The following is a 26,128-nucleotide window of genomic DNA, read 5'->3' on the forward strand; positions in this document are numbered from 1 at the left end:
GTCCAGGGACCTCACTGGCTGCCAACCTGTGATCCTTTCCATCCCTTCCTCCTGCCTTACCCAAAGCTGGAGATAAGAATCTGAAACCTGGAACAGTGCCCAAGGGAACAGGTATCTGGGAGCTCTTTCATATTTTAAAACTCCCAGCTATAAAAGGAAGGCATCTTTCAGTTGACTTGGGACAAATTTCTGATGCTTAAACCCCTCTTCCTAAACTTTCTGTTGTAGGTAATAATAGAATAATAGCTGGCCTTTGCTGACCACTTATTTACTTCTGTGTTTTACCTGAGTTAACCCATTTTGCAGGTGAGGAAATGGAAGCTCAAAGAAGTTAAGTAACTAGCCCAAAAGACTCCCTGCTAGAAGTAGAAAAGTGAGGACTCAAACCCAGGCAGGTTTCTGGCTTCAGAAACTGAAGTCTTAACCATATAAGACAAAACTCGTAGTACCCTTATGTATACACTTTGTACCACCTGACCCCAGAGCTGCCTGTACGTGTTGAAGGGAGGGGTGGCTGAGTTCAAACACAGTCATGGCCTCATATGTGGGTGAGTCCTGCTCCCTGCCCATATTGGCCAGGCCTACAGGGTATATGGGAACCACAGTACCTCTGACTAGGTTTCCACGATCCACAGGGCAGGCTGTGGAAAGTGGCACAGGTGGAAATGTTAAGTGACTTGGTCAAGTCCCCACAGCTGGTCACTGGCAGAAGTAGCAGGAACAAACAGGCAGCATTATCCATTCTCCCAGTCAACAAACAGCCTTTGAGCTCAGCTATGCCTGGCACCATCTCTGCAGGCAAGCCCCAGATTTACAGTACAGGTTTTAAGTGTTAACTATTGATAATTGGCTTGACTAGTTTTTAAATGCATGTACGAGGGAAACGGGAGAGATCCTGTAGTCTTTTATATGCTCGGGGTTCAGTGCTCCTGCGGCAGGCAGAGAGCTGAAAGAAAAGAGACTGCTGAGAGAAATCCTTTTTCTGGCTGAAAAAGATCAGAAAGGGTATTCTCTTAGGAACTCAAGACCACAAGGTAAAGTGAGCTCCCAGTCTCTGCTCAACTTTTGCCAAGCTCTGTGCAGAAGAAACCATGTTCTTTATTGTTGTATTTTTATGTCTTTTTAAGTGGGATGAAAAAAGTGGATCAGTCCTACAAGTCATTATACAGAAATGTAAATCTATAGTGAACTAAAGATATAAATGTGAAAGGCATTACTTGGACATGTCCTGCCCAGATAGCTCAAGTGGTTAGAGCATCATCCTGGAGCACAGAGATTTGCCAATTCAATCCCCTGTCCAGGCACATATAGGAAGAGATTGATGTTCCTGTTTCTCTCTCCCTCTCTCACTAAAATCAGTCAAAAAAAAATTTTTTAAGCACTACTTGGACATTTCTTTGAAGAAAATATTAAGAGAATATTTTTATTGCCTCAGAGTGTGGATAGATTTTTTAAATATGGAATAAGCACCGGATATAAATCTAAATTGATAAATTTGACCATGTTGGACTTTAAAAATTTGATTTATCAAAAGATAGTTAGCCTGACCAGGCGGTGGCGCAGTAAATAGAGCGACGGACTGGGATGCAGAGGTTCGAGACCCCGAGGTCGCCAGCTTGAGTGCGGGCTCATCTGGTTTGAGCAAAGCTCACCAGCTTGGACCCAAGGTCTCTGGCTTGAGCAAGGGGTTACTCAGTCTGCTGTAGCCCCACGGTCAAGGCACATATGAGAAAGCAGTCAATGAACAATTAAGGTGTCACAATGAAAAACTAATGATTGATGCTTCTCATCTCTCTCCGTTCCTGTCTCTATCTATCCCCCTCTCTGACTCCCTCTCTGTCTCTGTAAAAAAAAAAAATTTATTCCCTGGCCAGATAGCTTGGATGGTTAAAGTGTCATCCCAAAACACACAGGTTGCCAATTCGGTCCCCAGTCAGAGCACATACAGGAGCAAATCTATGTTCTTGTCTGCCTGTCTCTCCCTTCCTCTCTCTCTCTATAAAATCAACAAAATAAATAAATAAATATTAAAGGAAAATAAGATATTTACAACTTGAAAAGACAAGCCATAGACAGGAAAGTGATATTTGCAATACATGGTCTACAAAGGTCTAGTTTCCAGGAAATATAAGAACTTTTGCAATGAGGAAAGAAGAAAACTCTGTAGAAAAATGGGCAAAAGATAGGGACAGGCAGTTCCCAGGAGTGGAAACCCAAATAGCCAGCAAATATACCATTAGCTGTCTGTGCTCACCACTAACCAGGAAATGCTGGTGAAACCACAGTGGGATCCATTCCACCTGGCTCAGACAATTAAATTTCACCATGGCAGAGTCACTGCCAGTGGGGGTGTAGACTGGTTCAGCCACTTTGGTTTATGATTTTATTATCTACATTTTTTTAAATTGAGGGATAATACACATTCAACAGAGTGCACAAATCTAGGTGTACGGCTTGATTTTTTTAGCTACCTATATACCCAAGGTAACCACCGCCCAAAGGATTCCATCATGCCTCCTCCCACTTTATGCCTTCTCCTTGAGTTAACTATTATTCTTACTGCTTTCCTTGCAGATTCCTTCTGTCTGGTCTAGAACTTCATATAAGCACTTGGTTTCTCTCGTTCAACATGTTATCTGTGAGATTCATGAGATTCATCCATGTTCTCCCATGTAGCATTTCGGTCCCTTCTTTTTTCTTTTGGCTAAATAGTATTCCATCAGATGAATATACCATCATTTCCTTCTCCAGTCTCCTAATTTGGATTTGAATTGTTACCAGTTGGGAGATTATTATGAATAAAGGTGCTATGAACATTCTTAGCTACTCTAGTGAGCAATTTGGCAATATTGTCAAGTTGCAGATGTATAGACTCCACGGCCAGCAACTCCACTCCTGGGATAACACATTAAAAGAAGCTTTCACGTGTGTAAAAAGAGGCATAAGTAAAAATGCTGGTAGCCCTGGCCAGATAACTCTGTTGGTTAGAGTGTTATACTGATATGTAAAGGTTGCCGGTTCAATCCCCGGTCAGGGCACATACAGGAACAGATGGATGTTTCTGTTGTGCTCTCTCTCTCTCCCTCTAAAATCAATAAATTAAAAATATTTAAAAAAAATGCTAACAGGCCCTGGCCAGTTGGCTCAGCAGTAGAGCTTTGGCTCCCAGGTTCGATTCCCGGCCAGGGCACACAAGAGAAGCGCCCATCTGCTTCTCCACCCTTCCCCCTCTCCTTTCTCTCTATCTCTCTCGCCATCCCACAGCCAAGGCTCCATTGGAGTGGAGTTGGCCCGGGAGTTGAGGATGGCTCCATGGTCTCTGCCTCAGGTGCTAGAATGGCTCCAGTTGCAACCAAGCAACTCCCCAGATGGGCAGAGCATCGCCCCCTAGGGGCCTTGCCAGGTGGATCCAGTTGGGCACATGCAGGAGTCTGTCTCTTTGCCTCCCTGCTTCTTACTTCAGAAAAAAAAAAATGCTGACAGCTGTATTAGTCATAATCAGAAACATAAACTAACCTGAAATGCCCACCAACAGGAGAGTGGGTCAGTAAATTATGGTATTTCATACAATGGAATACTACATATAAGTAAATGACATAAACTAATCAAATCAATGTGGATGACTCAGAAACAATATTTTATAAAAAAAGCAGGATCGCCTGACCAGGCGGTGGCGCAGTGGATGGAGCGTTGGACTGGGATGCGGAGGACCCAGGTTCAAGACCCCCAAGGTCACCAGCTTGAGCGCGGGTTTATCTGGCTTGAGCAAAAAGCTGACCAGCTTGGACCCAGGGTCACTGGCTCAAGCAAGGGGTTGCTCAGTCTGCTGAAGGCCCGCGGTCAAGGTACATACCGGATGGCCTGACCTGTGGTGGCGCAGTGGATAAAGCGTCAACCTGGAAACGCTGAGGTTGCCGGTTCAAAACCCTGGGCTTGCCTGGTCAAGGCACATATGGGAGTTGATGCTTTATGCTCCTCCCCCCTTCTCTCTCTCTCTCTCTCTCTCTCTCTCTCTCTCTCTCTCTCTCTCTCCCCCCCTATAATGAATAAATAAAATCTTTAAAAAAAAAAGGTATGTGTGGGGGAGCAATCGATGAACAACTAAGGTGTCGCAATGAAAAACTGATGATTGATGCTTCTCGTCTCTCTTCGTTCCTGTCTGTCTGTCCCTGTCTATTCCTCTCTCTGACTCTCTCTGTCCCTGTAAAAAATAAAATAAATTTTAAAAGGAGAATCTTTTTGCATACAATTTTAAAACATACAATACACTACTATCATTCAGTCCGATGCTATATGTTGGCTAGGAATACATCTGTATGTAATAAAAATACAAAAAATACAAGGCATTGGCCCTGGCCGGTTGGCTCAGCAATAGAGTGTTGGCTTGGCACGTGGATATCCTGGGTTCAATTCCCAGTCAGGGTACACAGGAGAAGCAACCATCTACTTCTCCACCCCTTCTCCTTCTCCTTCTCTCTCTCTTTCTCTCTCTCTCTCTTCTGCAGCCATGGTTCAATTGGTTCTAGCACATTAGCTCTGGCCACTGAGGATGGGTCCATGGAGCTTCTGCCTCAGGTACTAAAAATAGCTCAGTTGAGAGCATGGCCCCAGATGGGCAGAGCATAGGCTGAACAGTTGCCGGGTAGATCCCAGTTGCGGCACGTGTAGGAGTCTGTCTCTCTATCTCCCCTCCTCTCACTTGAGAAAGAATAAAAAGAAAAAAAATGTAGGGCACTGATAAACAGAAAATTGAGAATAGTGATTTCCTCAACTGAATTCATAAGTGCATTACTTCTTCCACCAAGTGATCAGTACACAAGTGGTTGGTATTTTATTCTTAATCTTGACATATATCACAATTTTTATAGAGATAAAGGGATGGTGATAGCTAAGGGAAGTGGTATTCTGGTCCGTGTTTGACAATTAGCTGTGGGGAGGGGAGTGATTGTAGTATTCACCTATTTCTGTGGCATAAATATTCCCACCATGACTGATTTCAAACTGCCACTCTGACAATAACGGGCTGAATTGAAATTCTGAAAAGAATTCCAAAACGTAACAGCACTCATGAGCCCGCACGAGCACACCACTGTCACTGAAGGTGCCGGCTACATGCTAGGAAGGCCAGAGCCGGGGTCCAGGCTCCCTCTGAGGGCTTTCCAACACCCTCAGAGATGGGTGGAGGGCTGGACTGTATTAACTTATTGCTGATAAATTACCCCAAACTAAGCAGGCTAAAACACACTAAATATTTGTTATCTCACACAGTTTCCGAGAGTCAGGAATCCAGGGATGACTTGGCTGGGTGGCTCTGGCCCAGTTTCTCTCCCGAGGCGGCATTCGAGCTGTCAGCCAGAGCTGCAGGCATAGGAAGCTCTGCCCAGAGCTGGAGGATCTGTTTCCTGGCTTGCTCAAGTGGCTGCTGGCAAGGGGCTCGTTCAGCTCCTCCTCCGTGGTTCTTTCCATAGTACTGCTGGCTTTCTCCCCAGCAAATGACGAGAAAGTGAGAGACAGAGACACTGAGGTGGAAGGGTGTGACTTTTACAATCTAATCTCAGAAATGGCCCTTTTGCAGGACCCTGTTGTTCACACACACCACCCCTGATACAATCAGTGTAGGAGGGGATGACAGAACAGTGGGAAGCAGGGATCACGGGTGCCATTGTGGAGGTTAGCTCCCACACAGATCACAGTTGAAAATGAACACCGGCTGTCCCAAGGTGCTTGTAAATGGGCTGGTGGATGCATCGAGTCTCAGTACGAGGACAGAGGTGGGAACCTGAGGGGCCAACCCTTTGTTTGCGATGAAGACACTAAGGACTTTAGGAATCTAAAGGCTTATCGGTCTTGCCCTGTTGCTGGTGAGAAAAACCATTCCTTACTTCTCCGGTCTCACCTCTCCCCATCTTCTCTCTGCAGGTGCAGATGCCGCTTCCTGGCAAAGCAAGGCCTAGATCAAGGTCACCTTGCCGAAGCCCATACGAGTTCCGTCTTCCTTAACATTCTCCCTCAGTCAAAACAAGAAGACAACCCACTTATTTCCACACCCTGCCTCTCCCCGGGTTGTTGGGAACATGTCTCCTATAGCCCCAGAAAACAGCCTATGCCACCATATCCACAAGTCAGGTGACCATGCTGGCATCAGGAATCCCACTGCCGTTTGCAGCCTGGTGTAGCTTTTCAGAGCTCTGTGATCTCTAAGCAAAATAAATCACTGCCCTGCATTGGAAGGAGGCACAAAGCAGGTATATGTCATGCTGTTTACATGAGTTATTCACCCTATGAAAATGCATCAAATTGCACAATTGTGATTTGTACAATTTTCTACATGAATATTAGAAATACTTAAAAGCTTTTTTTTTTATTTAAATAGCTTCAAAGATGGGAACATATGCATCTAGGAAGATCGCAGGCAGATAAGAAGCATTTGTTCTGAGCTGTTGCCCACCTGTGTCCTCCAGGTACCCCAGGCAAGCTGTGGGGCAGCTTAATTCAGGCTGAACCCTGGGCTGGAAGATTTGAAAGAGGCTCAAATTGGAGGGTTCTTGGCACCAGGATAAGAAGTGACCAGTGAGATGGTCAGGGGGTGCGGACACCCCCAGCACTGCTCACCCTGCTCAGCACTGTCCCAGGCCCAGCTGTGAGGCCTTGGAGACCCTCAAGCACACTCGGCACTACGGGACCATAAGGACGGAGGTTCTCATGGTCAGGATCAAACAGCGTGGCCCTAAGTGCTTACTCTTGGCAGACGGGTCAGCAGGATGGGGACAAAGAGACAAGAGGATCAGACCAGCACCATCAAGTGGGTGATCCAGGCAGGTGCGCCCGGCTTCTCTTCCTTCAGGCATGCCCTGCTTTACCCCATTCTCCTTACCTCTTCCTGGGCTCACCCTCCCGGGCACTATTCGCAGTCCTCCTCTTGACCCTGAAGACAAAACTGACCAGGCTTTGTCACCACAATGCCCAGCACACACTGGCTGCTCAATGCTGGATGAGGATGGGAGGACCTAAGGCAGCCCCCTCCCTTCCCCCGTCATGTGGAGCCATCACAGAAACGGAGTGACTGAGAGGGATGGGAACATGGCTGGGGAGTCAGGGAAGAAATTGGTGGTAAGGATCCCAGAGCCCACGTCCTCTGCTGGGTCAGACTTTTCCTGTTTTCCTTTTCTGGTCCAGACAGGCTCAGCGAAGTCCTGTTACACTCCCAGCATCCAACCTCCAATCTGCAGTCTATGCTATGAGGTGACTGTCGGAATGCCCAGTGTAAGATGCTGAACTGGCACAGTGACTGGATGGGGTTCAGCTGTGGGCACAGCTAACCTCACCCCAGGGGTCCTCATAGCCCAACCACTGCAGATAGCCAACTGTCACAGCCTGGTCAGGGACAGAAGCCATTTCTCTTACCCATTGGCCAGGACACCACTATGAACCTGTCCTGGACTAGGCTCCTGTTCTCAGCCCCTGAGTTCATTGCCTGTTGGATAAACAAGTGTTTTCTAGGTTTGCTCACTTGTATTGGGGCAGTGTCATGTGTGTATAGTCAACGAAGGCCGTGGGTACTTCCCCTCAGGGTGGCAGATTGCAAATTGCTCACTGCCTGCCAGCTGTGGGGAGGGATGATTGTTTGCTATTGTTTGCTGGAGAAAAGGTTTTTTCCCCCAGCCTCTTGGCTATGGCAGGGGTTGGGAACCTTTTTTGGCTGAGAGAGCCATGAACGCCACATATTTTAAAATGTAATTCCGTGAGAGCCATACAACGACCCGTGTAACTTAGGCATTATCCAATAAAAATCTGGTGTTGTCCCGGAGGACAGCTGTGATTGGCTCCAGCCACCCGCAACCATGAACATGAGCAGTAGGAAATGAATGGATTGTAATACATGAGAATGTTTTATATTTTTAACATTATTTTTTTTATTAAAGATTTGTCTGTGAGCCAGATGCAGCCATCAAAAGAGCCGCATCTGGCTCACGAGCCATTGGTTCCCAACCCCTGGGCTAAGGAGTGCTGATGCTGGTGGGGGCCTGTGAGTCAGAGTGAGCCCAGAGAGTTGGAGGGAAGAGGTCTTCTCTGTTTGCTGCCATTAAAAGACTTTAATAATTGAAATGGCCCACCATTTTCTGGCTCCACAGTTCCTTTACCATCTGCCTGAATCCAATGAGAACCTGTGTGGCCACAGTGGCGGCCACTGGCCTTACATTGCCCTTGACCTGTTGAGGCCTGTGGTCAGGCTCAGACCAGGCTCTGACTTCCTGGATCCACCCCACCCTTGCTGGAGGAACTTTATGACTCTGTGCCAGTCCCTGTGTGGCTATCCACTGCCACCCATCCCCCAACCTGCCCTGTGCAATCATATTTCTTAGAAAGTTGCCCCCACCATCTTTCTCACGCTTAGGCAGTACTGACTCAGAGACAAAAGTGGATTCTATTCTGCAGGAGCCCTTGGTGGTGGGTCAGTTTTACCTCAAAACTTGCAGTGACAACTGTGACCCCCGTGAGACTCTGGGACCCCCAGACTCCCAAACCAGCAATGGCTCCAGCTGTTCTCCAGTGCCACAGAGCACAGCGAGTTACCAGAGCCAGAGCAGGGGTGTCCCCTGGCACTGCCTCCGTGCCTATTTCACGCCTGTTTCACCCTGAACACACTTGCTTAGGGTGCTTCAGTGGCAGGGCTGTGGCCAAAGAACTAGAGACCTACCTGGTCATGGAGGATTAGCAACTGAGGCCCACATCTCCAACTATCAGGCAGGTGTGTTCCTTGTAACCCAGTTCATCAAGCTGCTCTGGGGCCACCTGACCTGTGGTGGCACAGTGGATAAAGCAGCAAACGGAATGCTCGGATCACCAGTTTGAAACCGTGGGCTTGCCTGATCAAGGCACAAACCAGAAGCAACTACTATTAAGTCCATGCTCTCCCCCCCCCCCCCCACTTCTATCTTCCTCTCTCTCTTCTAAAATCAGTAAGTAAAAAAAAAATTTTTAAGATGTCCTGGGACAAAAGCGTTGCAAGGTCAAATCTTTTCGTAATACTGTGAGCTCTAGTTCCTGTGGTGGGGGTGGAGGATGTCACAATGCACGTGAACATAGTAAAGGCCCTGAGAGGGCCTGTAGGAAATAAACTTATTTAACCCATGATTCCTAAACTTACTTGATCAGACTTTAAGAACATGGAAGACCTTTACACATTGTGGAAAAACTGTTCACTCAGCCCCTTCACTCACCCAGAAAGGCATCAGGCAGGCCCTGACCCTCACTGCCACTACCAGGATGTCCTAGATTTGGAGGGCTCCATGTCCTCCCTACTCGGTGTCCACAGGGCAACAGTATCATTGGCTAGGACCTCATTAGAAATGCAGGACCTCAGGCCCCACCCCAGGCCTCCTGCTCCAAGTCTGCAGGTTAATACAATCGCCAGGTAATCCGATGCACAGTGTGAGAAGCCCTGTCCTACACCTGCTGTTCTTCCTCCTCCAGGATGGCTAGTTGGGTCACCTCCCCAGCCAGGTGGGGGCTCTAGGCCCCGTATCCAGATGTAGTTGGCTTATTTTGAACATCGCACCTGTTTGGGGAATTCCCCGCATCATGAATCCTCCTTCCCAAGGGCCCCTGAGGGGGACCGCCAGCCATCCAAGAGACCTTTCTTTTACAGAGGCGCCTAGGAAGGACCAGGGGCTTCTTCCAGCTTGGCCTTTCACCCCTGCTCAGATGTCTCTTCCACAGAGATGCCGGGGAATCAGAAACAGTCATCTTGGGGTGTCCAACAGGGTCACGTCTAAGAGTCAGATCGCACTAGAAGGTCAGCAGTGATCACTCACAAGGGTCAAACACAGAACCCCTAGCACCTCTTTGCCCCCACTCAGAACCCAGAAGAATGGAAAGTGAGCCCGCATCTGGGAAGGACACGTTTATTGATAATTTGCTACATAAATAGCTACAGAAAGCCAGCGGGGGGGGGGGGGGGGTGAGGGAGCAGCTGCTGTCTTCCTCTGCACACTAAGGTCACTAAGGAACCTGTGGGAAGGGCAACTTGGAGAGAACCTGTACTGACCAGAGGGAGAGAGGATCCCTGGATGCCACTGGCCTGAGGAATCATTACGAGGGAGAAAGAAGGGGGGCTAACAGCCCAGATGTCACAAGGGAGAAACAAGTGGGGGTCAGAGAAGCTGCATCCCCAGGAGTCACTGGGTCAGCGCCTGCACCACACCCTTCACCAGCATGGTGCCGATCACCATCTTTTCACTGTTGACTGTCAGTTGGGCAGGTCCAGGGGGCCGAGCATCCAGGGTCAGCAGGACCAGGCTCCCACTGGTCAGCGTCCTCCCTGCAAACCTGTGGCGGCACAGAGCGAGGGGCCCAGCCCTGAGGCAGGGGCCCCTCCTTCTAACTAGGCCCAACAGCCCCTCTTCCTCTCTGCCATGGCCCAGTACCTGTATTCATCAGACGTCCCACAAGGTACACGACCCAGGTTGGCTGTGGCGGTCACTTTCTGTACCACAATGTGGTCACTCCGACAAGTGTCTGACAGCATGAGCCTCTCTGTGATCTCATTCATGCCCATAAGCTTTCCTGGGGGCAGAGGTCATGATGAGGGCAGAGGCTGTGGTGGGTTCACCTGGGTCTGCCCACTGAGCTTCCTCACCAAGTTCTCAAGCTGGTCTGGTCTGAATCTCCCTCAACAGTCGTGAAAAGGGGGTATGTCCCTCTTGGGCCTGGCCCTCCCTCAGGAAGCCTTTGTCAATCTCCCCAACCCACCCCAGGCTCCATCCATGTTGCTGAGCAAAGACTATTTGACACTTTCCTACTGTCATATATCTGGGCCACCAGCCCCTTGGGGTTGGACTTGGTGGCCAGTCACTTCTTACAAGTTTCCTCCACACTGGGCTCTACATCCTTAGGTCTTTCTTGGTTGGCATCCCTCAACCAAGTTCAGATCCCTCCCAGCTCCTGAGGCTGGGCTGTTACAGAGAGGACTGTGGGCGGCTGCGTTCCTGGCCAAGGCCCTAACCACCTGGGGCAGCAGCTCCAGACCCGGCCAGGCGCTCGCAGCACCCTGGGGACACCTCACTCTACCGGACTGACCTCTCCTCCCCCTCATGCTTCCGGCCAGCCGTGCAAGCTCCCTGTCTGCCCTCCTGCCCACCTTCTCCTGTTAGCCTCTCTCTCCTCCCTCTGAGAACTGACACATTCCCTGGGTACAGACCCACATTGGTAGTTGCATACTCAACACTTCCTCCTGAATTTCCCAAATGCATTGCAAAATCAGCTTATCCAAAACCAGCCATGACCTTCCCTCCTCACCCCACCATTCCTCCTCCTGGATCCAGGGTTTGGCCAGTTACAGCCTGCAGGCCAAATCCAGCCCACCTCCGAGGAGGCCCAAGATGGTTTTTATATTTTTAAATGTTGAGGGGGGGGATCAAAAGGTTAATATTTCATGACACATGAAAATCATATCAAATTCCAATTAAAGTGTCCGTGAATAGAATTTCATAGGAACACCGCAACAGTCATTTAATTGTCATCTGCGACTGTCATTGTTACAATGGTGGGGTTGAGTTACTACAGCAGAGACCACATGGCACACAAAGCCTAAAGTATTGATTTTTATGGCACACTGCACAAAAAGCATGCCGACCCCGGCACTCCAAACCCAAACTTCTCGAATGGCTTCTATGCCACCCTTTCCTCCTCCTTAGGGGAAATGCCTACGGCTTCCCTCTTCCCAGCACCTCCTCCGCCCCAGGCCTTCGTTTCCTCCTTCAAGGCTCTAAACCTGGTCCTCACCGTCTCCCATCAGATCTGTTGCATCAGCTTTATAACTGATCACAGAACTTGGTCCAAGGTCACGCACCCAGTGAGTGCAGGTTCAGAACCTAAAACCAGGGCTCATGAAGTGCCACGTTCCTCCCACATAGGTGGTCCTGCCTCCTCCTCCTGCTGCAGCCCTAGCTGAGAGTGCTGCCAGATTCCTCTTTCTGCAGCAGAGGTCTGAGCCTGGCCCCTTCCTCACTCAAACACTGCCAATGACTCCTCCACTGCTAGGAATATGGAAAACGGAATCTCTTTAACAATGGAGTTGGATCCGCCAACCTTTGCCACCCGTTCCAGCTCTGAAATTCTGAGACTGAAACCCTTAATTTAGCACAGCATTCAAGGCTTCCAGAAACTGGACCAAATATCCTTCCAGCTTTGCCCTTACTACTCCCGTGTGAGGGACTCCCAGGTCCCAAACCAAACAGCTCCCCTCTCCCCATCCTGTAAACTTCCCCCTACACTTGCTCGTGACAGTCCCCTGGCTGGAACGCTGGCCTCGTGCCCCAGCCTGGCTGAGCCCCAACTCTCCCCGAAGCCTCCCTGAGATGCCCTGGCCTCTGTGAAACCTCTGGTGCAGCCCCAGCTGCGATGCCTCCCTGTCTGACGGCGGGGGGCCCTTCGGCACAGCTGTGGTGGAGCTTACTGAGTCCAGGGGACGGTGCCGAGTCCCTCCCTGTCACCCGCAGGGAGCACTCACCCTGTTCCTTCTTGAACTCATTCTCACTCATGAACACGGGGGCCATCAGCTCCCCAACAGGTGGCTGAATGGAGACGTAGAACTGTCGAGTTTGGGTGCTGGGGTTTGGGGGAGAAGACAGAGGAGGAGACAGTGAGGCCTGCATCTCTCCCCTCGCCTCCCATTTTGGGGCAGGACCTGGGGGCAGCGGGAGAGCGAGGGAAGACCTGAGGGCCTGGGGAAGCTTCCAGGCCCTCCACATCATGACATCCCCTCATCTGCCACCGCCTCCAGTGTGACTCCCTCTCCTAGACAACCGCCCACCCTACCATGAGATGGAAACCTACCAGAGCTGGAAGTTGGCCGCCTGGGTTGAGTCACAGAAATTAATGCCCATGATTGCAGTGGCAGACTCTCCAGGTGCCAAGGACTCTGCAGTGGGGTAAGGCAGGGAGGAGAGACACCATCACCTGGCAGGTCTGGATCCCTGACCCATTCTCCCCTCCACTGCCGGAGCTGACCACTCTGAGCTTCCTGGGTCCCTGGAGACTGTTGCTGGTTTTCTCCTGAAATCTAAACACCTGTCCCCCCACCCTCACCCATTTAAGTCACCCCTTTTTTTCTCATTAAGTGAGAGGCGGGGAGGCAAAGATAGACTCCTGCATGCGCCCCAACTGGGATCCACCTGGTAAGCCCCCTAGTGGGCAATGCTCTGCCCATCTGGAGCTGCTGCTCCACTGCTCAGCAACAGCTATTTTAGCGTCTGAGGTGAGGCCATGGTGCCATCCTTAGTGCCTGGGGCCAACTTGCTCAAACCATTAGAGCCATGGCTGTGGGAGGAGGAGGAGGAGAGAGAGAGAAAGAGAGAAAGGGCAGGGGGGAGGGGTAGAGAAGCAGATGGCTGCCTCTCCTGTGTACCCTGACCAAGAATCAAACCTGGGACTTCCACACACTGGGCTGATGCTCTACCACTGAGCCAACCGGCTAGGGCCAAGTCAGTCTTGAAACAAGCTTCAAGCACCCCCTGCCCTGATCAGGACTCGCACACCTCCTAGACAGTCTTGTCCACCAGGGTGTGGATCATGCTAGATGGCCTCACTGTGCCCTAGAGCCTGGCCCCTGGCCTGGCACAGAGACAACATCAGCAGCCACAGAAAGACTGACTCTTCCATGGGGCCGCACCAATTTCAGGGAATTCCTGGATGCTGATGCCAGCAGGCAGTTTGGGAGTGCCCACACGCAGGCCCTTGATGGGGGTCTCAGAGCTGTTGGAGAAGTGGATGTGCAGAGACACCATGTGGGGGTCCCCAGCAAAAGGCTGGCGGCTGAAGGTGTAGTCCACAGCCAGCCCCTCGCCCGCGACACGGTGCAGGAGCGTCTGTCTCCCAACACCCGACACCGGGCTCAGCAGCTACAGAGGAGGAAGACGAGGGGGAGCACAAAAATGGAAATGAGCGAGAAGAAGCCTGCCCCAGCCCTGTCCCCACTGAGGGTCACCCAGCAATGGAGCCTCAAAGCTCTCCCTTCCATCACACCCCCTACCCACAGATCCACACAGTGAGATGCAGCACAGAGCTGTGTCCCTGTCCCGTCGCACTCACTGAGGGCACCAGCGGGGAGTCTGTGAGCGTCAGGCCCTCCAGGTCTGCAGCCAGACTGGTGGACACAGCCAGAGGGGGAGACACAGGCTGGACACTGGGAGGGGTGACTGTGGGAGTAGATGAGGAAGACTGTGATGGGGAGAGGCAAAGTGGAATTGGCCTGAATTGAGCGGGGTTCAGGGTGCAGACAGTTCAGTACTAAGGACAGCAGGGCATGGGGCAGCCTGGTGGCTCTAACTGGGTACCCACCCGTGACACCAACTCCACACCTGGTACCCTCTCCCTCTCAGGTCTGAAGACGTGTTCTGCCTGCTCCCCCACCCCAAGCCCTGAGGAACCTAACCCAGAACTCTCAAGGACCTTCCTAGGTCACACTCCCCAGGCCTCCTTCCTTGTGGCCTCTACCGCCCAAACTCACAGTCCTCTAGGTCCAGCAGGGAGACCTCCTTGGCTGCAGGGGCGCTTTTGCTGCTGGGGGGCTGAAAGAGAACGCGTGGTGTGGGTGTGCGAGGGAGTGCTCAGGTACAAGACACCATGGTGTGTTCTGGATGGCGGGTAGGCCCTGTCCTTGAGCCCAACCCTCTCTGCCCCAAAACTCTCACTGTCTTTTTCTTCCAGGAAGCAGGTTCTGCCGGCTCCTCCTCAGTCTCTGACGACTGCTCAGACTCTGATGAGCTCCCGCTGGAATCGCTGCCCTGCTCCGAGGACGAGCCCTCCCCTTGTTCCTTTGTCATCTTCTTCCTCTTCTTTGCCTTGCTCTTCTCACCTTCTTCCTCACTCTGTTCACTGAAGGACGGGGAAAAATGGCATTCGGGCCCAAACTGGACTCCAACTCCTTAACATACAGAAAAGCGGGGACGCTCCAAAATGTGGGGATGAGGGCGGGGAGCCCAGGCCCGTGGGGTCCCGTGCCGCTATGGTCTCTGATTGCTTCTCTACGCTGCAACATGAGACCTCCTACGGCCCCTGGATGCAGCCATAGTGTGAGCTGACAAGGGGCCTGCAGGCCTCAGCAGCATGTGGGGCTCAGGGCCACCGAGAGTACTCGAGCTGAGTGCCAGCCCTTCTTTTCCAGGGGGACCGCGGGCCCACCCGTCTCTCACCTCTCACTGCTCCTCCCCTTCTCCTCATCCTCATCCTGGTCTTCATTGTCGGACTCACTGCTGGACTCCCCGGAGCCGCTCTCGCTGCTGCTCTTACTGTCAGATTCACTCTCGGACTCGGGGTCTGTGGAGGAACCGTTTCAGGCTCCCGCCCTACGGACAGGCCTCCCTGGGCTCCCAGCTTCCGGCTCAGCACTGAAGTGGCAACCCTTCCCCCAACCTGACCCTGGTTCCAGACGGACCCACCTGGTTCCAGACGGACCCACATGACAGAGAACTGCACGGGCACACACACACCTGGGACCTGCAATCCCTCAGGTGAGCACACACCTACAGGCGCACAGCAGATACACACTCCCTTGGCTACACGACCGTGTCACACACACACACAGCCCTGAGACGGCCGACCACAAGGCGCACACAGGGCAGCCACACAGGGCCCAGCCCCCAACCTCCTCACCGCTGTCTGCAGACTCCGTGGGGCCCGACTCCCCCTCAGAGTCGGAGTAGAAGGGTTTCTCCTTCTCCTTCCTCTTCTCCCGATTTGAGCACTTGGTCCATTCAGGTACCTGGAAATGGGGGGTGGAGTGGGGATGGGAGGGTTATTACATCGTGGTTGGGAAGGGGAATGAAAGCAGAGGGCGTTCTTACCCTTCACCCCACCTCTTCTGGGGTCCTCCCTGGTCCTGTCCCAGGAAGGAAGAGAAGGGGGAGGGAAGGGGCTCTGTCCTTAGGGGGGGGTTGCTGCTCACAGAGGGGCACTGCCAAGCCCAGGAAGAACAGGAGAGGGAGGCACGGGGTGCAGCAGTGGGGGAGGGGTGGTGAAAGGCAGCACTGCACACCAGCAGAGGCACACGGCACACGGGGCGTGGGGACCTCAGTGTAATCGCCCAACAGGCCCACGTGGGTCTCAATAAGGGAGAGATCTTCTTCCTGTGTGTGGGGAGGGTGTCAGGAGGACCGTGCCTGTGGCTCCAGGGCTCTCTGCTGCCTACCCCTCCACCTGTGCTATTCAACCCTCCACCGCTGCTGACCTCCACGTTGCGCACAGATGGGTCTGGGGCTTCCTCTGGCCAATCTGGGAGCTCCTGGTAGCCTGTGGCCTTAGCATTCAGCAGGTGGGACAGTGAGCCCAGCTGGAAGTGGTCCCGATCTAGGGACAGGGTTAGAGGTCAGGCCAGGGTGGCAGTGAGACTCTGGGAGTTGTTTTCTAGGGAGACCAGTGGTCCTTCTGGTGGTGATGCCCTAGCCAGGTAGACAAAGGGGTGGATGTGTCCCTCAGTGGCTCTTTCACCCTGCCTGCACCTTCAGGCCCATATGCCGGAAGAAAAGGCTGTCTGGCCTGACCAGAGAATGCCTGAGGTGTGGTGGCTGGCGGGATGGCACAAGAGGACAGGAGGGGACTCTGGGCCCACAGCTGCTGGCAGCCTGTCTGCTCGGTCTACCCGCTAGGGCGGCAGGAACGTGGTGTGGCTTCTCTCCCAGGGCAACAGGGGCTGTGCTACACAGCCTGGCTTACAAAGGAGTCCAACAGGAATGACAGGCTGGCCAGGCTGGGTCAGGGGGCCCCGCGGGGTGGACAGTCTCCATAGGAGTGGGGGGAAGTCAGGGTCAGAGGAGGGGACGACAGACACCCCTGCAAGTGGGGACATGGTTGGGAGAGAAAAGGAACAATTCTCTTCTTCCCAAGAGATTTTTTCATCTCCAGGGAGGAGAAAAAGTAGAAGATACCATGAGAACTAAGCTTTGTGAAGGAGGCTCCCTCCTGTGTGGGTTCCTGGGTCCAGAACGCCAGTGGGAGGACCCTCCCCTCTGAACCCCTCTCAGAACCCTTGCCCCCAAGATGAACTGTGATGGAGGCCAGGCTGAGGGTCTGTGCCCTGGGTCTGACTCCAGGGGCAGCCCGAGTGCTGGCAGCTGCTGTGTTAGAACCCTCACCACCACACACCGCTCCCTGCATGGTGTGCACTTCCTGCCTTCCTGGGCCCTTGCAGCTTGAAATCTTGCTACATCGAGCACATTCAGGGAGGGAGCCGGAAAGGAGAGCCGACAGGCGAGGCAGGAGCCCACCGGGCCAGGAGGGCAGACAGCAGGCTGTGAGGGTGCTGGTGGGAGTCATGGATGGGTAGAGAGTAGCCCTGGAGGCTGCAGGATTGGCCTAGGTTTGGCCCAGCAGGGGACTGTCTTTTTTCTGGAAATCCTGCCCACAAAGCCTGGTGCCTGGCTGAGACAGAGACCTCGGGGGAAGCCCTGGGCCCAGGCCAATCCCTCCCCTGCCCCTGTAAGAAACACCTGACTTCAGCTCCCACCTTTGAAGGATGACTCCAGGACGGGGGCTGGTTTGGGTGCCAGGAAGAGCTTCTTGGCGTGGCGGCTGAGGACCCCGCCCTGCTCTGAAGGGACGATGAGCTGCCGTGTGAAGCGTGCACGGTCGCGGATGTCATAGTTCTGGTCGTACTTGGCCAGACTCAGCACGTACTGGGTCAATAGCTTGGTCTAAGGGACCAGAAGGGGTCCGCAGCAGTCAGGGAGGGTGAGGACCCAAGGGGTCTCAGAACCAGACTCTGAGATGAGAGCCCTGCACAGTGCTTCCCTCCCCTCAGACCCGCTGCCTCCACCTGTCCCTCCCACCCCGTCCCTGCAGACTTCGTTTCCCTGATACCTGACCCCCAACCTTGACAGCTGCCTGAGGTCAGCAAAAGAGGCTGTCCTTCTGGGCTCTCCTCCTCTTGCCCTGGACTCCATTCGTCCAAGGTTTGTGGTCCCCATGGCCCCAGCCCAGCTCCTACCCCACCTAGTCCAGGCTGGGCCAACCTCTTTCCTCTAAGGTGCCCAGGTGACTGGAGTTGTGACATTCTGCTAGACCTCACAGTTTCCAGGTGCCACAACCCAGGGGGAAGCTGGATGACAAAACTCTGGCCAGGGCTGCCTTCATGGACCTCATAGATTCTGAACAGCCCAGGAGTCTAGCGGCCACCACTCCCCCCTGAAAGGCTCTACTGAGACGAGAGCAAACCGCAGTGCCCGCGCCTGGTGAGCTCACAAGGGGTTCACACTCTGTAGTCACGGCCCCTGTATCCCAGGACCCAAAACCTCTCGACTTCTGCCCCGATCCCAGCCTAGTCTAACCATCTTTACAAAACGACAGTGGCAGCCATCTTTTATGTGCCTTCCAGCACTAAGCACTGTGCCACGTGCTTCCCAATGTCCCGTGTCACCCCACAGCCCTCTGAGAGGCAGTGACTCTCCCCCGTTCACAGAGGAGAAGCAGTATCCGGCCTGCACCCGCCAAAGCCGGCACTCCATGGGCACTCCTCACCACCTACCCGCTAACCTAAGGGGTCTGCCCTCGTCCAGGTCTCCGTCTCTCATGACCAAGACCATCCAAACCACCAAGTACACATGTCCTATGTCACCACAGCCAGAGTGACCACCAGGGCAGCATGGACCAGCAGAGACAGCCTGGAACTGACTCTGGTCTTCTTGACACTTGTGGTTACACAGAGTTACGTCCAGCCTTGGACTCAGCTGACTCAGATAATGCGGAGGGGCGGCAGGTGGCTGTGGGGATAGAGCCCCACAACACTGGCCCCGAAGCAGAGCTGCTGCTGCAGCAAAACTAGAGAGCCACTGTGACTCCTCTGACATGGCCCGTGAAACTCGGGGGACTTCAGGGCCTCGTGTCAGCTCAGCCCCTTCCAGCATCGTGCCACCTACGACACAGTTCCCATCACAGATAAGTCCTCCGAACCCCATACTCCCCTCGGATGCCATCACGATGGTCTTCACCACAGACCTGCCACTCCCTTGGCCACACACCACCTTTTCAGCCAAGGCTAGTGACGTCCTTATCAACACAGTCCATTTTCAACATTTTGCTGATCCCCCTTTTGGTTGGACAGTGTCTCCCTCCACAGACTTCCTGTCTGACTGATCACAGACATTCCCCCACCAAGGCTTTGCTTAGTTCTGGAAAGAAGTATTCAGGATTTGCATCCATCTGTCCACAGCCTCAACTGCACGTCAACAATCAGCATAAGAACAGCCTGGTCTGCTTGCCTCTACCCCACAGGGTTTGCTGCTAATACTCCATTACCCCTCTCTATCCCAGGGACCCTTTTCCCAGGACCATGGCACCCAGTCTGCACCACCAGGACCCCCACCTCGCCCAGCCAGGACGTGTGTGCAGGAATTACAGGCTGCCCACGAGACACACATCCGTGCACCAAGAACAGAACAAGCCTCCACTGACCACTGGGCTCCAGGTACCAAAGAGAATTGTCAGTGGGAACACCAACACCTTTATGACAACCAGGGCCAACATACCTGCTACCTACAACCACTTTTCCAATCATGCTAGAAAAACTAGCTATTGAAAAAAATGTAAGTATATACATCATCCCCTCACACAGTACATAAAATCAGCTCGAGATCGATAGAGCATCTGGTCCTCCCCCACTCCTGCCTTGTGGTGCTTGAGTCGTTGTGTGATCCCCTGGCCGAGTGCAGGGTCAGTGAATTGGGAGGTGGAGGGGTGGCTAGCACTAGTGTGACCTTGTGCCATTCTCAGAATGTCACTGAAAGGGGGCCACATTGTAGGAAAATGGCTGAGAGATTAAACTGCAGCCTTGAGACGTGGACTTCGGAATGCCAAGTCCTGCGGGGGCAGAACACTGCCCTGGCAAGCCCGACTGTGACTGTTTATAGGAAGCAGCTGATCCCCATGGCCATTTTCCTACATGCCTGGGGGGGCATCGGTTGGTCATCTTCCTCTGCACCTGAATCCATTGTAGACTAATTTGACCCAGGTTCTGCTAATTTGCTTAATGAGCAAAGAGACCAATAAATACAATGAGGCTGCAGAGATCTGGGCTCTCAATCCTAGAGGCTGGGACTCCCCTATCTCCATCTTTTCTCTATGTTGTGTCTTGTGTGTGTTTTTTCTTAAGTCCTGCAGCACCTTCTTTCCCTGCACCCCCACTGCCGAGCTGGTCTCGGCACCACATCACTGCTGTTTTGCAAGGACAGTCATGCGCACATCCAAACTGCCTCCCTCCAGTACACAGATGCCCCTTTCTCCACCAGTCAAAGAGCAGGGTGGGAAGGAAGAAGGGAGAACGGAAGGAGGGCGGGAGACAGGAGACAAGTTCTCAATATTTACTGAGTCACAGCCATTCTGAGGTGCCTGAAGGCCCATCTTCAGGGGGAGGGTGCCGAGGCCAGTATCATTTGACCGAACAGCCTACTCTGAGCATCCTGATGGGGGTTGGGACCCCGTGTGTCCCTCCCAGGAGAGGGGTTCACCTACACATACCCACAGCTCTCTCTGCCAATCTTGACCACGGCTCTTATGCTCCGTGTTTTGCACTGTTTACCTGCCTGACTGGAGGCCAGCCGACACATCTCTCTGTCATCACCTCAGGACATAGCTCAGGGCCAGGCACAGTAGGCATTCAGGGAGTGTGCTTTAGACCAATAAATCAACAAATGCACACATAGCTAACACACACAGCCAACCTGGGGAAAACTGTGACAACCTGGGGAAATGCCACGTGGACACGCCCAGGCTTATGAACCATGGCGGCATCACTGTCGTGGGGCTCAGCACTGGCTCAGTTCTGAGCCCGTCGGACCACCTGTGTGGCTGCCCACCTATGCTGCTTCACCTTTTCAAACGCTCTTCCCACCTGCTCCTTGCTGCCATCTGAAGAGAGGACGCCGAGAAATATTTGTGCAAGGACTGGAGGTCCCCATGGTGCTCCCTCTACCCTCTCCTTTCCAGTCTTCTTCTCCCACATCCTGACACCCACAGACCCAGGGCTCCATGGCTTTTGCACGTGACTGCTGTCCTTTCCAGCTCCTGACACAAGTCCCAGCATATTGATGGCCTCGCCTCCCCAGCTGGAGTCCCTGGGCCCCCTCTAGCCACCATGGGCCAAAGAACCCACTGGAGAAGCACAATGCCACCACCCAAAGACTCCCACGGGGCCCTGGCCGGTTGGCTCAGCGGTAGAACGTTGGCCTGGCGTGCGGGGGACCCGGGTTCGATTCCCGGCCAGGGCACATAGGAGAAGCGCCCATTTGCTTCTCCACCCCCCCCCTCCTTCCTCTCTGTCTCTCTCTTCCCCTCCCGCAGCCAAGGCTCCATTGGAGCAAAGATGGCCCCGGCGCTGGGGGATGGCTCCTTGGTCTCTGCCCCAGGCGCTAGAGTGGCTCTGGTCGCAGCAGAGCGATGCCCCGGAGGGGCAGAGCATCGCCCCCTGGTGGGCAGAACGTCACCCCTGGTGGGCGTGCCGGGTGGATCCTGGTCCGGCGCATGCGGGAGTCTGTCTGACTGTCTCTCCCCGTTTCCAGCTTCAGAAAAATACAAAAGAAAAAAAAAAAAAAAAAGACTCCCACGGGATGCCAGAGAGGTCACTTGCAAGCTTACCAGGCCCTGGGGCCCCCAGAGTAACTGTGGGCCTGGGGGAACAGTGGCTGCTTGGGCAGACCAGCCCTAGCACCTCTTCAGAAAGAGGTGCTGGAGTTCATGCCTCCCTGTGTGGGTCCACGGGTACTGCCTGGGCTGTTTCTGGGGACCAGAGTGTTTTAGGAGCATCTCCTAATCTTTACCTGCTTAGAGTTGGTCAGGTAGAGCTTGGCCGCCAGGTTGATGACCTGTAGCTTGACAATGTCTTCTTCTGCTGTGAAGGACTTGGCCATTTTCCTCAGAACGTCGGGTGCAATCTTGGGGACGTGCTCACAGTACTCACCGATGAGCCACAGGATGCTAGCACGGGCCATGGGGACCTGTGGGTGTGGGAGAATGCCAGGACTGGGATGAACCTGGAATGTGGGTGGGCACATGGCCCTCCAGGGAAAGGGCACTTCTCCTGTCTGCGCTGGCCTCCTGGATGATGGGGTCCTCCAGAAACGGGAGTGGGGGCGGTGGGAGAAAGGTTCAAGGTGGGCATTTCCTAGGCAGCATCTGCCTTCTCCCTGGGGTTTTACTGGCTTCTTCAAGCTGAATAGTCAGTCATGGTTTAAAAGACTGGGCCTTCTAGATCCACTGTACCCTTGACACTTCGCTTCATGTTAGTCTTCCTGAATCTTCAGGACACCTTCTTTGACAGTTTCAACTTGGCAGAAAAACACAGGATTTGTCAATCAGCCACCTTCAGCCAGAGCTTTGAAGAAACGTAAGTGGACAGCTCAGTGAGGGATCCCCAACGGGAAGGTGGACCTTGGGCAACAAGGTCAGGGTCACACAGTCCCATCTTTCCCTTCCCTCTACCTGAAGACCTTTCAGAGCCAGTATGGGACAACTGGAGGTTGATTTTGTTAATTATAGGGTCTTGTTTTCTTCTAGAGAGAGAAAGGAGAGAGAGACAGAAGGGGGAGGAGGGCAGCAGGAAGCATCAACTCCCACATGTGCCTTGACCAGGCAAGCCCGGGGTTTCGAATCAGCGACTTCAGCGTTTTACGTGGACACTTTATCTGCTGCGTCACCAGAGGCCAGGCCAATTATAGGGTCTTAAGATCACAGGGAGGACTCTACGGTGTGGAGGGGCCCCTCCCCCACCTGAATGTTGTCTGTGAGCTTTGCCAGGTGCTTGATGATCTCTCCGTGCTGAGCCGGCTGCATCTGCAGTAGCTTCTTGATGACAACCACTGACTCGGCGACCACTAGCTCTGTGAGACAGAACAGTGTGAGGACCCCAGGTAGTCAGATGGCTACACACAGGTGGACAGACACACTGCAATGCCCCCAGACCCTTGGCTCTCTTCCTCACCCCCCTGTACTTCTCCAGTGGCCCTCAGGGATTCAGGGACACCTGGACACTAATTAAGGCAGACAGACTGATGGACACACATTGTGCCTGGACAGACAGGTGGATACCCACTGGCCATCAGAGTCACACATGCAGGCAGACACCCATTGGTCACCAAAGTTGGACACTCGACAAACACTGACCATCACGGTTGGACAGCAGCTGCACCAGGCCGTTGAGGCAGGTGTCACGGACTCGGCCTATGTTGGTTGCACAGCGTCCGATTGCCTGGATTGTGGCTGCCACAAAGTCCTTGTCCATGCTGCGGATGTAGGTCTGTGGGACCACAACAGAGTAGCCCCTACAGGCAGTGAGCCCTCGGTGGCTGCAGGCTTGCGGGTGACCTTCTGGAAAGCTGTCATCCCTCACTCAATGACTCATCATGCCAGAGATTAAATTCTGGGAGAGGGAGTCACACCCTCACCCGTCGCCCAGCGTGTCCCTGGCCCAAAGCCACCAGATAGCATTGGGAAAGGACCCAAAATAACCGTTTCTCCACTTTGGAACCTCACGGGAAGGTCTGACCCACAGGACAATTCTGCTCAAGTACAAGGAGCTGCAGGCAGCTCTCCCAAGCCCCTCTGGATGTGAGCTGCCCCTGGCCCGTACCTGGAATTCCCGCAGGACCGTAGGGATGTTGGTCTCATTGGCCAGATTCGTCAACACTTCCAGCTGCAAGGAGATAGAAAGTGGGCTTCCTGTGCTTTCCCAAACCGTCATTCTAAACACATCCCACATACCAGCACACATCCTCAGGGAAGCCCTGCGGTCTCCTTAGACTGACACGCCACAAAACTTGTCCAAAACGCAGGAGGATTTGACAGAGTGCACTTACAGCATGATTGTGTCACCTCTCCACCTCCATTAAAAATGTAAAGCCTCCTACTGCTTTTAAGATAAAGGCTAAAGTCTTTCCCTTGATCTAGTCCCTGAATGATCTGACCACTGTCTGTCTACCTCCGATCTCCTACCACTTTCAAGATCCTCTATGCCTTGATCACACAGGCCCATTGTCAGACTCTCACCTGCTTCAGGGCCTTTGCATGCACCGTTTCTGCAATGTGGAGTAATGCTTCCCATTCCTGTCCCTGTCTTTACCTAGATAACTCATGTTCATTTCTCAGGGCTCCAGCTCAAGTCTTCTCCTAAAGGAAAACTTCCCTGACACCAGACTAGATCAGGTCCTGCTACTTTATCCTCTTAAGAGATTTCTGTACTGTTCTTTCATACCATATTTCACAAGTAGATTTTACATTTGTTTTGTGATTAACTGCTAAATGCCTCCTCCTCACCCCAACTAGACTGTAAGCTCTCCCGGGGCAGGAGTCTGATTACTTTGCGCTCTCTCTCCTCCCTTTATAGCATATGTTCAGAAGGGCTAGGATGAACGGTGTAAGTTACTCTGTGAGAAGCAGAGCAGGAATGGAATGGGTACAGGCTGCTGCCACTTATTCTGTGGGAGTATGTTTGCATGACAGCCTGAAGGGGTGGGGTGGGGTGGGGTGTCTGGGAGTGATAGGACCGCAGGTGGAAGACAGAAGACTGCCCTGGGAAAGTAGGAATTCTCATCAGCGGAACTGACTTTGGGGTATAGTTACCTCACCTCCCTGGATCCACATTTTAATAAAATGGAGAAAATGTGTTTTCCTGATGTCATTATGAAAATCAAGGTGCTTCATGTGTAGCAAGTGGCAGGTATATAACAGGTCTTGACCAGTGTTTTTCAACCACTGGTTCGTGGACCAGTGCTGGTCTGTTGAAGAGTTAACCACCATTGTATGAAGACTGTAGTCTATAATCACTGGGTTTATAGTTCTATAGTCTTCATACAATCATCAGGGTGGTTAATTCTTTCGTGGACCAGCATGAGATTTCAAGCAGACTGGCAGTTGAAAACCAATAGTCTAGCCTAAGGGTCGGCAAACTCATTAATCAAAAGAGCCAAATATCAACAGTACAATGATTGAAATTTCTTCTGAGAGCCAAATTTTTTAAACTTAAACTACAGTGTGTCCGTAAAATCATGGTGCACTTTTGACCGGTCACAGGAAAGCAACAAAAGATGATAGAAATGTGAAATCTGCACCAAATAAAAGAAAAACCCTCCCAGTTTCTGTAGGATGATGTGGCAGCATATGCGCATGCGCAGATGATGATGTAACACCGTGTATACAGTGGAGCAGCCCACAGCCATGCCAGTCGAGATGTGGGCAGTACAGAGGAAAGTTCAGTGTGTTCTGTGGCTCGCTAAATTCGAATCTGTGACCAAAGTGCAATGTGAATAACGACGTGTTTATAACGAAGCGCCACCACATAGGAATAACATTACTCGGTGGGATAAGCAATTGAAGGAAACCGGCAGTTTGGTGGAGAAACCCCGTTCTGGTAGGCCATCAGTCAGTGATGAGTCTGTAGAGGCTATACGGGATAGCTACCTAAGGAGCCCTAAAAAATCTGTGCGTGAGCCCACATCGAACTGCACTGAATAGGTATGAAACTGGGAGAGTTTTCCTTTTATTTGGTGCAGATTTCACATTTCTATCGTCTTTTGTTGCTTTCCTGTGACCGGTCAAAAATGCACCATGACTTTACGGACACACTATATATAGGTAGGTACATTCCTTATCGAGGTAGCACCCACACCTGGTATTTTGTGGAAGAGCCACACTCAAGGGGCCAAAGAGCTGCATGTGGTTCGCAAGCTGCAGTTTGCCGACCAGGGGTCTATCCTGACCAGGCAGTGGTACGCTGGATAGAGTGTCAGCCTTGGCCTCAGAGGACCCAGGTTCAAAACCCCAAGGATGCCTGTGTGGTGGCACAATAGATAAAGTGTCGATCTGGAACACTGAGGTCTCTGGTTCAAAACCCTGGGCTTGCTTGGTCAAGGCACATATGAGAAAGCAATCAATGAACAACTAAGGTGCCACAACGAAGAATTGCTGCTACTCATCTCTCTGCCTTCCTGTCTGTCCCTGTCTCTCTCCCTCTCACTAAAAAAAAAAATTTAAAAAACTACTGGTCTAGGCAAAAGGCAGTTCCCTTCCCTGCCCCTCATCCCCCACTCTCTTTAGTCTGGCTTTCTGAGCATACACTTCAGCTGGCACAGCCAGGAGCCCCCAAAAC

The 26,128-nt window shown here is 52.5% G+C and overlaps 1 protein-coding gene across 4 annotated transcripts in view; it reads right to left on the bottom strand.

Moving 5' to 3' along the window:
- Nucleotides 1–9,891: 9,891 nt before the first annotated feature.
- The window catches only part of AP3B2 (adaptor related protein complex 3 subunit beta 2), a 44,006-nt gene continuing 27,769 nt past the window's right edge, over nucleotides 9,892–26,128 (bottom strand). For all 4 annotated transcript variants that reach the window (XM_066355764.1, XM_066355763.1, XM_066355762.1 and 1 more), the window contains 16 exons: nucleotides 23,615–23,677; nucleotides 23,149–23,281; nucleotides 22,756–22,865; nucleotides 21,807–21,983; nucleotides 17,504–17,690; nucleotides 16,229–16,347; nucleotides 15,655–15,763; nucleotides 15,195–15,318; nucleotides 14,694–14,877; nucleotides 14,510–14,570; nucleotides 14,092–14,198; nucleotides 13,673–13,901; nucleotides 12,838–12,922; nucleotides 12,512–12,609; nucleotides 10,428–10,566; nucleotides 9,892–10,329 (listed from right to left, as the gene is read on the bottom strand). In XM_066355764.1, the coding sequence (XP_066211861.1) occupies nucleotides 10,179–10,329; nucleotides 10,428–10,566; nucleotides 12,512–12,609; nucleotides 12,838–12,922; nucleotides 13,673–13,901; nucleotides 14,092–14,198; nucleotides 14,510–14,570; nucleotides 14,694–14,877; nucleotides 15,195–15,318; nucleotides 15,655–15,763; nucleotides 16,229–16,347; nucleotides 17,504–17,690; nucleotides 21,807–21,983; nucleotides 22,756–22,865; nucleotides 23,149–23,281; nucleotides 23,615–23,677 (2,076 nt within the window). In that variant the 3' untranslated portion in view covers nucleotides 9,892–10,178. The remainder of the gene's footprint in view (nucleotides 10,330–10,427; nucleotides 10,567–12,511; nucleotides 12,610–12,837; nucleotides 12,923–13,672; nucleotides 13,902–14,091; nucleotides 14,199–14,509; nucleotides 14,571–14,693; nucleotides 14,878–15,194; nucleotides 15,319–15,654; nucleotides 15,764–16,228; nucleotides 16,348–17,503; nucleotides 17,691–21,806; nucleotides 21,984–22,755; nucleotides 22,866–23,148; nucleotides 23,282–23,614; nucleotides 23,678–26,128) is intronic.

Source organism: Saccopteryx leptura, chromosome 13 (assembly GCF_036850995.1).
Source record: "Saccopteryx leptura isolate mSacLep1 chromosome 13, mSacLep1_pri_phased_curated, whole genome shotgun sequence".
Lineage (NCBI taxonomy): Eukaryota > Metazoa > Chordata > Mammalia > Chiroptera > Emballonuridae > Saccopteryx > Saccopteryx leptura.